This window comes from Asterias rubens, chromosome 8 (genome assembly GCF_902459465.1).
Source record: "Asterias rubens chromosome 8, eAstRub1.3, whole genome shotgun sequence".
Lineage (NCBI taxonomy): Eukaryota > Metazoa > Echinodermata > Asteroidea > Forcipulatida > Asteriidae > Asterias > Asterias rubens.
Genome location: NC_047069.1, coordinates 20,331,635 through 20,344,566, shown reverse-complemented (window position 1 = coordinate 20,344,566; position 12,932 = coordinate 20,331,635). Strand labels below are relative to the sequence as shown.

Genomic DNA, 12,932 nt, shown 5'->3' with positions numbered 1-12,932 from the left:
TTCATTTATCAAAGTATTTTAATGACTAATTTTCTTTGTGACTGAACTCTGTTAGCCGCCCATCAATGGGAAGAGTGCCGGTCAGCAGCATTATGATAACATCTGCATGAAGGCTGTCAATCAGTCTATTGGTAAGTGATGTTTGAAGCTTTGCACGGTGTGAATCATAAGTACAAATTAAACAATATAAGTAAACTGGCGGGAACAACCTCGTGTTAAATCATTGTAAAATGTCACTTTGTTTGATACATACAAGTGCTCGCTACAGTGTTATTTATTGCCAAAATGAAAAGAATTGTCTTTGTTAACTTCTTTTTCATAACAACATGTTAACCATTTGCTGTTGTAGGGTTTGTCCTTAGGTTTTTCATTCTAGCCAGCTGGACAAGTTAGCTTTCTGTTTATTAGTCCCCCAAGCTTTTTCACTTGTCCACAGTTCATTTGTTTTTACAGTGTCCTTTGAACTTGAATTTAAAACAATATAATGCCATTTCATTTGTATTTATTATCAGATTTATTTATTTCATTATTGTCATATGTATGGTCAGTGAATAGAACCATAAACCATATAATGCTGTTTAATGACCATTATTATGTCCTTTTAGGTTTTTCATGATACGTTTATTTTAATTGTCGATTGTATGGTCGTCATAACAGGAGCCATACAATGCTATTTTATGCTCATGATTGTTTTGTTCTTATTTTTTTATCAGAACTGTTTATTTCAATGTTGTCTTTGAATAAGACCCATGCAATCCAATTATTGTGTTATTTTTTTTTGAAGATACATCTATATTGCCATGTTCAAAAGAACCATATAATGCTATTTTACTCCCATTAATGGTTCATTCTTATTTATTTTCAGATCTATTTGTTTCAATGTTTGTCATTTGCATGGTCATCTAAATGACCAGAATCATGCAATGCTATAAATATGTAACTCCCATTATCATATAAAGATACATTTATGTTCCTATTGTCATTTGTATAGGTCTTCTGAACTTGAAACCGTACTGCTATTTCACTGATTGTCATTTGTATAGGTCTTCTGAACTTGAAACCGTACTGCTATTTCACTGATTGTCATTTGTATAGGTCTTCTGAACTTGAAACCGTACTGCTATTTTATGCCAATTACTCCACGTTTTATTTATTTATAATCAGATCTATTTATTTCAATATTGCCATTTGTATGTGACTTGAATTTACAACCATGTTTTGCTCTTCCTACCTGTTTATTGAGAATTATTTTTTATTCTTTAAAGGCTCTGGACACTGTTGGTAATTACCCAAAATAAGTATTAGCATAAAAACTTGTAACGAGCAATGGAGAGGTGTTGGTAGTTATAAAACATTGTGATAAACGGCTCCCTCTGAAGTAATGTAGCTTGTTGAGAAAGAGGTAATTTCTAACTCAGTCTGGTCTTGAACAATTACCAAACGAGTCCAGTGCCTTTAAGCTACACGTGTATATTTATTTCAACATTTGTATATGTGACTTCTAAAACATCTATTTTCTGCCCTGTCCTTGCACTATTCTTATTTTGTTTTGCTTTCTTAGAGATGTGCTGTGCGTCTGTGGATGAAAGGACCCAACACTTATTTAATTTTATCATTTAAAGAATGTGCTTTTGTCATTACTATGATTTGTTATATTGTATGCTTGCATGATCCCTTTAATGAAAGGTAGCAACATAAAATATGTGTAAATTTCTTTTGTGTAGTGTTGGTTCTAAAAACAACAGGTGGTTGATATTTGACAACTCAACATTTCGATCAGTATGCCCTGATCATCTCCCTCATTTTTAGAACCACCACTCAAAAGAGATTTACACATGGTGTTACTGCAAACCTCAACTGATTATACTCACACCATGCAAAGTTTTACATCCCACTTGTTTATGAACTGATATGATGTATGTTAGGAGTTGTTAATATTACTAATAATTTATAAAAGTTATATTTTGTTCTTCATCCATATTGGTTTTAATTAATGTTTAATATTTTTGGCATGGTGTTCTTCCTACTTATGTCTTATATTCCATAAGTTTGCCCCCAGGGAAAATTATAAACATTATTTAAAACAGTGTTATTGTTTTTCCTTAATCCATATAGGTTTTAATTAATGTTAAATACTTTGTGTGTGATACTCTTCCTACTCTTGCCCGATATCCGATTCGTTAGCCCTTTAGGGAAATTATGAAAATGTTGATTAAACAGTCTGAAATGTCTATTAAAGCGTACTCCTTATGCACACATTTACAATGTAGATTGACCCTTGTACGTGATCAACTGTTCCTATTCTTTTTAATGATCAATTATCAGGCCTAATTTATAAATGTATACATGATATTACTTAGTCTAGAACAATTGTTCATTAGGTTTCATTGTTTGTTATAATATATATAATAAACTGCACTTTTACATTACAAAGTTATGTTTTAAATTTATAAAAACAATCTTTTAGAAATGATTTGATGAGCTTGAATTGAAGTTTCTAATTTCCTTCTTTCTTAACAGGAAGAGCCATACGTCATAAAGACGACTATGCCACCATACTCCTTCTAGATCAGCGCTATGCTAGGCCGTCCGTACAGAGTAAACTACCTGCATGGATACAGACCCGTATGCAGACTATGCCTAGGTTCGGACCCGCATTCGCTATGATGAGCAAGGTAAGAGTGTTTATTTTATTTTATTTTATTTTATTACACATCGGATAGCACAACAAGCACCACTAGTGGGCCGAATAGCAGGCCTAGTCTGATAGCGAATAGCAGGCCTAGTCTGATAGCGAATAGCAGGCCTAGTCTGATAGCGAATAGCAGGCCTAGTCTGATAGCGAATAGCAGGCCTAGTCTGATAGCGAATAGCAGGCCTAGTCTGATAGCGAATAGCAGACCTAGTCTGATAGCGAATAGCAGGCCTAGTCTGATAGCGAATAGCAGGCCTAGTCTGATAGCTCACAGAGGCAGCGCTGCCCTCAAAGCGCTCCAGTAGAAATTGACTATTTCCTCAAAAAGAGTATAATAAAATGTCATGTAGCTGACTAGCTTTGCATAAGTTTTTTACAATCAATCCATCTGTTGGCACAAGTTAATAACCACATTGCAACTCTGTATATCAACAATAAGGTCAGATTGCGGTGCACAAAATAAAGAAAGTGATTTGTCGCTTGGTTGAGCCCATCAGCTTTCTAGGCTCCTATAAGCCAGACATTAATAATAAGAACAATCTGGCTTTAACCTTTTTAGTCTACTCAAAAGGTAGATTTACAGTGTTTACTTATAGACTCAAAGTGATAGAGGAAATTGGAGATTTTATGGAGATAAATTTGTTGCATTAAGAAAAAAAGAGAGCATGTCAAACCTCGACAATTTTTAATTTATAATAAAATTTAGTTTTATGTGGTAGTAACCTTATCCAAAAATGTGAAATATCTCATAATACCCAGTAACATTTCCTACCAGGAAATCTTGCAGATTTTCCAAGGCCACTTCTTTTTCGTAAAGTCAAGTATATGTCAACTCGCTATCTCAACAAGGCCCAACATTTGGTTCTTATCATTTATGATGTTGTTTTTGTAGGTACCTGTGCTATGTGAACTGTCAAGATAAACTTGCCATTATTTGGTATTTGCATGGTTTGTTTGATCAGACCACTGCATTGTTTGCTTAATCAGAATTCATGCATTGTCCAAGCTACTAACGATATATTATGTAACAATCTCCATTCTGTAGTTTGTGTGTGCGTTTTTTGTTCGGTATAAGAATACCAAGTTCAGCCCAATCCATAAGTGATCATTTAAACCATAGAGGAAGGAAAACAAATTAAAAGCTGATAAAAATACAGTAGAATTTCCAAGAATAGAAATTGTGCCAGAAGGAGGGCGATGCTCTGTTGCTCTTTTATAAATGTATACATGATCAATCTTTAGTATTTATTTATTTGAAACTTGTAGTCCGCAGTTTTCTGTACCGGTATATATCTAGTATGTGTTGCTTACTTTCTATTGTTACTATAAGGTTTGTTGTTTAATGTATTTGTTTTGCGATTCTGATGTTTGTAATGGAACACAATTTTCTCTATTTTCAATGTAGATACAATAAACATTTAAAGGCACTGTACACGTTTGGTAATTGTCAAAGAACAGCCTTCTCACTTGGTATATGCCATTATAAGCTTAAAATAACAAGCCTGTAAAAATTTGGGCAAATTTGGTCATCAAAGTTGCGAGAAAACGATGAAAGAAAAAACACGGTTGTTGGACCAATTTGTGTGCTTTCAGATCGGAATAAATTACTTCTAGCTAGAAGTCTTTTATTATTTTAGTGAGAAATTACCCCTTTCTCAAAAATTACCTTACTTCAGAGGGAGTCGTTTCCCACAATGTTGTATACTACCAACAGCTCTCCAATGCTCGTTACCAAGTAAGTTTTTAAAATATTTGTTTTGAGTAATTACCAAACGTGTACCTTCCCTTTAATATTAAAGATTAAGTATTTAATAAAACGTCTTGTCTCAGGTAAGATGCTCAATATGATTTGAGAAGCCACTCTAATAAGCTACTCATTCAAGTACACTCTATTCAAAATTTAAATTTAAATTAAAAACCCACAAACTATTGGCTATCCCAGTGTTGTATTACACGTTTCATTTGGGTTGATGACACTTTATTGATTGTGTTTTTTTTTCTCTTCAGTTTTTTGCCTTGCGCAGACCTGGATCAACAGACAAACATACATGTGTAGCACCATGTTAGTAACATCTGTGGAACAGCACCCTCAGGCAACGTCTACCCAAGTTCTATTTATTCGTGTGTGCATGGAGGTAGGTTCATTCCTGGAAATAACCAGCGACACCCACAGTAATTGCCATAATGCCATGATGTGCCTTCACTTTGGTTCCCCTAGCTTATTCCAATAAAAAACTTACATAGAAGTGTCTCTTACCAGAGGGAAATTGTTGTGCCCCTTCTTTTAGCAAAGTTCAAGGCACGTATGTTCAGTTGCTTGGGTCTTCTCTCCTGCAGAGGTGGTCCTTTTATTCCAAACTGCATTGCAATAATTAATGTTTAAAAGAAGAGGACGAAAAGAATTTATTTAAGATATTTATTTTATTCTGTTGGGTCTGAGAAGTCTTCTGCTCTACATTTACTTTGCGGAAACACCATTTGTGTATCTACTTGCCTACCGCGGAGTTGACAGTTCTCTAAAGCACAGTTTCCACACAAAAACTGGGCCATATATATATATATTGATACCTCACCAATCACCATGCAATGCCTAAAATCCTGTTTAAGTATTCTGCTGTTTGCCTTCGTGGAAAGTGTTTTGTTTGTATTACTAACAATGGCATCTTAGAGGCAATGGACATGTTTGGTAATTCAGAAATCAGTTTTCTCACTTGGTGTAAAATGAACGAAAAAAAACCTGGCCCTTGTGCCACAAATTGTGTGTGTTTTCAGATGCATGAGAAAGGCTTCCAAATCCGTCTCGGATTCAGATATTTTAGTGAGAAATTACCTCTTTCTGAAAAAATTACGTTACTTCAGAGGGAGCTGTTCTCACAATAATGTATACTATCAACATCTCTCAACTGATCATTACCAAGTCAGTTTTTGTTAATGATTGAGTGCTAGCCAAACATGTCCATGTGTTAAGTCTTAAATAAAAAGAATAGACTTTATTTCAGATATATGTTTTATACTGTTGGGAAGGGAAGTTTTCTGGTGTTTACCTTCTTGGAAATTGTACCAGTGGCATGTTATTGAGAAAATTTGTGATACCTTCAAAATTATGCTGCGATAAAAACCATGTCTTGAATTTTGGTCTTCCATTTCTAGTTGTTGTCAATTAATTGCCAAAGAAACCTAATGTTTATATAGTTATGAGTAAGGGCCAGGATTAAGTTTGTTGTGGCAAAATGTTGCCTGTCATGTTTTGGCTTAGAATTCTTTGAGAATTCTTTAATATTATTGGTATTGATCATAGATTATTATGTTTGATTATCGATATTTTTTTGTTTCTATTGAGAGTAATTTATTTATACTAACTACCATCATGTACAAGATCAAAATAAACAAACATGATTAAACAAAGAATAAAACAGTATCTGAAAAGATGCTTGTCAAAATGTAAAATGATGTAGATAATTATTATAAAATGAAGGAGGTATAAGATTAAAGGCAGTGGACACTATTGGTAATTACTCAAAACAATTATTAGCATAAAACCTTACTTGGTAACGAGTAATGGGGAGAGGTTGGTAGTATAAAACATTGTGAGAAATGGCTCCCTCTAAAGTGGGGTAGTTTTTGAGAAAGAAGTAATTTTCCACGAACTTAATTTCGAGACCTCAGATTTAGAACTTCAGGTCTCGAAATCAAACATCTAAACACACACAACTTCGTGTGACAGGGTTTTTTTTTCTTTCATTATTATCTCGCAAGTTCGATGACCGATTGAGCTCAAATTTTCACAGGTTTGTTATTTTATGCATATGTTGAGATACACCAACTGTGAAGGCAAGTCTTTGACAATTACCAATAGTGTCCACTGCCTTTAAAGCGGATTTGATTCACTATGAGCAAGTGGATGTTTATAGCATAATTAGTTTCAGATTGCGTAGTCTTAGTTCCAAGACATTCACACCGAAATGGATCAATTCCAAAAACGCATCGAAATTGATCTCAACCTCTCTGTCAGGTTGTTATGTTACGAGTGTGAGAAAGCTTTGTCCATGTAGAAAGTACAGAAGTAACGTCTAGGACCCAGACTACAGATTGCGCCGCGTCGCCTTCTTGGAGGTGCTGTTTAATTAGGTCTCACTTACTCTATGGTCTCATTATCCAAAAAATGCTCTGCATACCTGCATAAAACCTTTAGTCTGGTTCGATCAAGCGATGTATTGTTCAAACCTTCATTGGCCCAATTTCATAGAGCTGCTAAGCACACGCAGTTTCTTAGCATGAAATTTCTTCATTTAAAAACAAAAACAGAATTACCAACCAAGATTTCATTTGTTGTATATTGCTTGTTACTGGTATTCAGCTGATTGTTTGCGTATTATCAGGCAAAAATTTCATGCGAACAATTTTGTTTTGCTTAGCAGCTCTATAAAATTGGGCCCTGACTGAAGGGAGGCTGGATCTTGAAACAGTCTGAGGGCTTTTGTTAACGCCACTAATTTGTAATTGTTACATCGCCAACACAATAGCATGAAGAGTAGGGGTTTCCCCTATTTGCCCCCTTGCATTTCTATGGTTCGCTGCATCTCCTAATTGTTCAAAGGGTGACACATTGCATGATCCAGGGTCTTGTAATTTCAAACATTCTCTGTGTATATAGCAAAACCAAACTGCTTTGCGACGCCTTTTGGGTCTGGTGATAAGCGATTGTTAGAACAGAGTGTTATTTGTCATGGAGTTTGGTGAAGACTCTAGGTTCCTGGTGTCACATTATTACAATGATTATTATCAATTTTGACTTTTGCAGTATATCCTGATATAAAACATAACTGTTGATTGCTTTGGAAATTGAAAATGAAACATGGCTGAACACTAAACTCATTCGTGAGGAACAATTGTCTTTGTCCTCTGTAGTTTCGACTTCATCGAAAGCAAAATTAAAATTGGAAACACGTAACCAGGACCCCGATTTCATAGAGAAAAACAATTAGTAAGGATAACAAAATTGCGCTTACTGGAAAAGGGTTACCAGCTGTAGTATCATGTCATTTGCACAGTTTGTGACTGGTTCCCTGCTTGATGTTGCTAAGCAGACATTTTTAAAGCAATTTTCCCTGCTTAAGCCGGCCTATGAAACTGAAAGTTTCCTTGTGATGTCAGGAGACGTTTGAATGAATAATGTTTCTTTGTTTGTTTCAAATGATAATAGACTTATTGGGGCCTTAAATTAGTAGGAATGAGATGAAAGTCATGGGTGTTGTCTTCGATGACGGTGATTTTATCGAGCGCTAAATAAAACTGACTGAAAACAAAAGTACAAGCAATGGAATAATTAGTGTTCGTGCTGTTGTACTTTCACAATTGAATTTTTCATTCAGAGGATCGATTGTGTAAGTTTACAATAGAAAGTAAAAGTTATACATGGTCGACATACTGTACCCCAACTGTGATAAACCTTTCGAGGAAATTGGCAATTGTTAAGCCCCCCCCCCCCCCCCCCCCCCGTCGACAGGCATCAATTCTCAGAAAGGGATAGAGCCCCAACGTCAGTATGTTTTATGTTTGAGTACATTTGTATCCGTGTTTACATGTTATAGTCTGACAGGGAAGAGATTGTTCAGACTTATTTTAAAGTCTACCTGGTAATCAAGATGCTTTTTGTTCTCCAAATTAAATAAGTTATACTCTTGGATCTACTTTTCTAGCACTGAGGATACTGTTCTCAAAAGCAGCTATGAAACTTTTAACTCCAGAGGTGACACAAAAAGTGCAATTGCTATCATTTCAATCTAGCTCCTATAATCTGGATCTCTGTTTCAGACTTTTTTCTCAGCAGTGACCCTCATCCATAGTCCCCGAACATTGAATTGGGAGGACTGGTACCGAGTCTATTAAGCAGCTTCATGAAATGTAGCCCCGTCTCTGCCAGACTTAACCCTACGACACAATTCCGGTCAAATGGAATGGCTATAATTATGACATTGATATAAATGATATATATTTCATTAAAATATTATTTGCAAAAGCAAAACTTCTTAAGAATCCGTGAGTAAATTTAACCAAACAAATAACATTTAAAAAACACCGTCTACAAATGGTACCACAATTCCGGTCCAATGGACTGGCTATAATTTTACGACTAATTGAAAACAAATATATATATTTCATTAACGTGTCATTTGCAAAACATAAATCAATAAAAATAGAATCAAAATGTTCAAGGCCCCTTTTTGCTCGGAGCACGCCCCCGTCTTCTGAACGGAAGTTTATCTCCCGTTTGTATTATCCTAATGCACGGATAGACGCTTCCATCAATTAGTTCCAAATGGACGAGATCTCACGAATGGCAAATTTGATGAATGCTCGCTGGAATCCAACACTTTGTCTATCGATGATTGACTGGATAATTAATATACTAATGGTCGGTGAAGACATTTGCTCCCCATCAAGGAAACATCATCATCTAACTTAAAGGCACTGGACACGTTGTTGCAAACATTGTGCCCTATATGATCACGTCCACTTTATACCATGTATTCGTGTTTGCTCTTTCCACGCATAATTTCCCGTTAATTGTTTAGCTCATTTCCGAACACACTTGATTGCGTCCACTGAATACGTTGCATGTCTTCTAAATGTTAATTTTCCATGCATATTTTATCTGTCCGTTAAATAGTTTTGCTCATTTCCGAATTTGATTAAGGCATTGATCTGGTATTTTCAACATACCCATAAAGGGGCTTTATTGTAGAGAAACGGAGAAAGGAAAGCTATAAATAATCGGACAATGTAATCATTTATTTTATAGCCGGCATAGAAGGCACTGGAAACTATTGGTAATTACTTACAATAATTTAAAGCATAACAAACATTTACTTGGTAACCAGCAATGGAGAGTTGATAGAATGAATATTTTGAGAAACGGCTTCCTCTGGAGTAACATAGTTCTGAGAAATAGATAATTTCTCACTCAAATAATAACTTCAGCTGAAGCCCTTTATTATGCTTCTGAACACAAACAAGTAATGCAACAAGGGTGTTTTTCTTTCATTATTCCCTTGCAACTTCGGTGACCAATTAAGCCCAAATTCTCACAGGTTTTTTAGTTAATGAATTTTGTTCGGGACACGCCAAGTGAAAACACTGGTCTTTGACAGATACCTAATGTCCAGTGCCTTTTAGGAATGCATTCCTTTCCCAATCAACAAAGAGGAGTTTAAATATGCTATGCCCGTTTTTTACCGATCTCACCTCAAAATTTTGTTGTTGATATTTTAAACTTGATATTTTGTTTTTATAGATTCGAGAAAGTTACAAACTTTCATTTAAAGGAACATAACATAATTGGTTTTTGATAACAAAACAGTTGCTGGCAGTGGAAGCACTTTATGTAATCCACCCAATATATAAACTGACAAACCTGTCGAATTTTGAGATCGATCGGCCATCTATCACGAGAGAATAGTGAAACACTGATAACAGGTACAAATTTTGCACTGCGTCGATGCCCAAACAAAAATAAATAAAACGCTCACTGAGCGATAAACTCCAAACGCGAAATTAGATTATTTATTTCTCATCAACTACGTCATTTCAGACAGAAATATTTCAAGGTATGTTTTCTACTGTCATCATCATTAGTACTTGTAAGTTTTATGTAAATCTGTGATCATCACGAGTTTTGTTTCAAACCAATTCTGTAACGTTCCTTTAAGGTATTGCACATGAAAAACATCCTCAAAATGATTGTAGGTAGATTAATAAAGATTATGCTAAAAACTTTAAGTAAGTTTGAGATCCCGACAAGACATTATGTCACGTGTATCAGAGCCTTCAACAATTTGTATGTGTGTATTTGATTTGCCGTCCGTGGCAAAACGCGAAAATGTGTGTATGTTTTTCCATCTTCCAGAATTCGCGAAAACAAAATGTACAAATAACTAAAATTATTACGGCGAACATGTGCCTACGGGCAGCACATGTTTAGACATATAAAAATACGAATTAAAGTAAGGGGGTATGTGCACTGTACGAAGTAGAGTTAATGGAAGTAGAAGAAGTGGTCCAACTCATATTAGTTTGTGGGTAAGATTTGTTAAAATATCATAAAGGAACACGTTGCCTTGGATCGGACGAGTTGGTCTAAAAAAAAAAGCGTTTGTAACCGTTTGTGATAAAATGCATATGGTTAGAAAGATGTTTGAAAAGTAGAATATAATGATCCACACAAGTATAACTCAAAATTGCACGGACGTCGCGAACTATTACGGTCGCCATTTATGGGAGTCAAAAATTTGACTCCCATAAATGGCCGACCGTGTTATTCGACTAGGTAAAAAGAAAACCACGCAATTTCGAGGCATGTTTGTGAAGATCATTGTATTCTTCTTTTACAACATCTTTCTAACCATATGCATTTTATAACAAACGGTTACAAATGCTTTTCAAAGACCAACTCGACCGATCCAAGGCAACGTGTTCCTTTAAGGCCTAAAAATAATTGACATACATGTATACATATTGTGACGCATGCAACGGAACTCACATTAAACACATAGGTGCGACAAGATCAATATAGTATAGGCGCCAATCGTGTCATGTTAACACCTCCAACTTCAGCTTTGGAAAATTTAATCATAAATCTAGAGTTGGGTTCAGTCTTATCATGGAGGTAGAATTCTATGCATGGTCTGACCATAATTTAGGTCATAAATCTAATTTTAAAGACAAAATGAGTAAGGAGGCATCCCCTATAAGTATAAGCCGAGTCAAGGTGGAACCGTATCCATGGTTGAAAAATAGGGGCGCGGTCGAGTGCAAATTAAGTGGAGAGGGTAGAATCTACAAAAGAAAATTAGATATGCATACTATTGAAATGGATGGTTTCAGGGGCAACCTCGTCCCCAGTAAACAAGGTCATGCAGATAGAGAAACATACAGGAAAGCATTTCACACGAGAATAATTAAAGGCAGTGGACACTATTGGTAATTACTCAAAATAATTATTAGCATCAAACCTTACTTGGAAATGAGTAATGGGGAGAGGTTGATAGTATAAAACATTGTGAGAAACGGCTTTCTCTGAAGTGACGTAGTTTCCGAGAAAGAAGTAATTTTCCACGAATTTGATTTTGAGACCTCAGATTTAGAATTTGAGGTCTCGAAATCAAGCATCTAAAAGCACACAACTTCGTGTGACCATGGTGCGACAAGGTGCTTTTTTTCTTTCATTAATATCTCGCAACTTCAACGACCGATTGAGCTCAAATTTTCGCAGGTTGGTTATTTGATGCATATATTGAGATATACCAACTGTGAAGACTAGTCTTTGACAATTACCAATACTGTCCAGTGTCTTTAATATGTAGTGTCCATGGAAAGGTCCCTTGTTAAATCCGGGCAAATTTTGCAATATTGTCTGCGAAGCAACTACACGCTTGCCAGCTCATTAATTAGCAAATAATGTTCATGAATCAAAAGCGGATACTAAATTCCTCGCCATCTGGAACGGTGACTCTATCAATATTAAAGGTCTATGATTCAACGCGTGGGCGATGTTTCGGCGTGTATCGTTGAATTTTGATTAAAATATCTCTAGCTAGTGGTTGTTTTTGAACGACCGGTCAAAATGAGCAATTAGCTTGGCCGAAGAGTCAAAATGCCCCCCCCCCCCCTCTTCCGTGTTTTGTTGGTGTGTTTTACATAATGTGGACTGTGTCCGTTTCATTGAGCACTTGTACATTAGTTTCAACAAGTACTAGGCCTATCATGTTCTCGTTCTTTTCAAGCCCTTTAAAATGATGATTTCATAGTACATGTATGTGGTTTCAAACTTGATTGGAAAAAGGAGATGGACGAGATGAAAAGCCAAACATCAGAGCATGGATCGTAGAACATCAGATAATCGCGTATGATTACGGGGGGGGGGCGGGGCGTCTATCATATATTAAAGATGCAACTCGGATTTTTTTGTCTAGATTTTGGCTAAGTTGGGAGGACGAACAGTGATATTTATTATACAGATTTATACTTATTCTTCGGAATATTCTATTGCTTTGTGCCCCTGAAATGGTGTGAAAAGTCGGGATGCTGCAGAAAGATAAAATACTGACCTTTGGTTGTCTAAAATGACTGCAACAAGACCCAGTATAGTGGTCAAGGTAGTGGGATCGCCAAGGGGGAAATGACCAATTAGAAGGATTCTGTTTTGCTGATAGATTTTTAATCTTTTTCGTCCATGATG

The 12,932-nt window shown here is 35.8% G+C and overlaps 1 protein-coding gene across 1 annotated transcript in view; it reads left to right on the top strand.

Moving 5' to 3' along the window:
• The window catches only part of LOC117293840 (ATP-dependent DNA helicase DDX11-like), a 28,386-nt gene extending 23,202 nt beyond the window's left edge, over positions 1-5,184 (top strand). Inside the window, exons 21-23 of the mRNA XM_033776298.1 lie at positions 56-131; positions 2,521-2,675; positions 4,703-5,184. Coding sequence (XP_033632189.1) covers positions 56-131; positions 2,521-2,675; positions 4,703-4,762 — 291 coding nt within the window. The 3' untranslated portion in view covers positions 4,763-5,184. The remainder of the gene's footprint in view (positions 1-55; positions 132-2,520; positions 2,676-4,702) is intronic.
• The last annotated feature ends 7,748 nt before the right edge of the window (positions 5,185-12,932 follow it).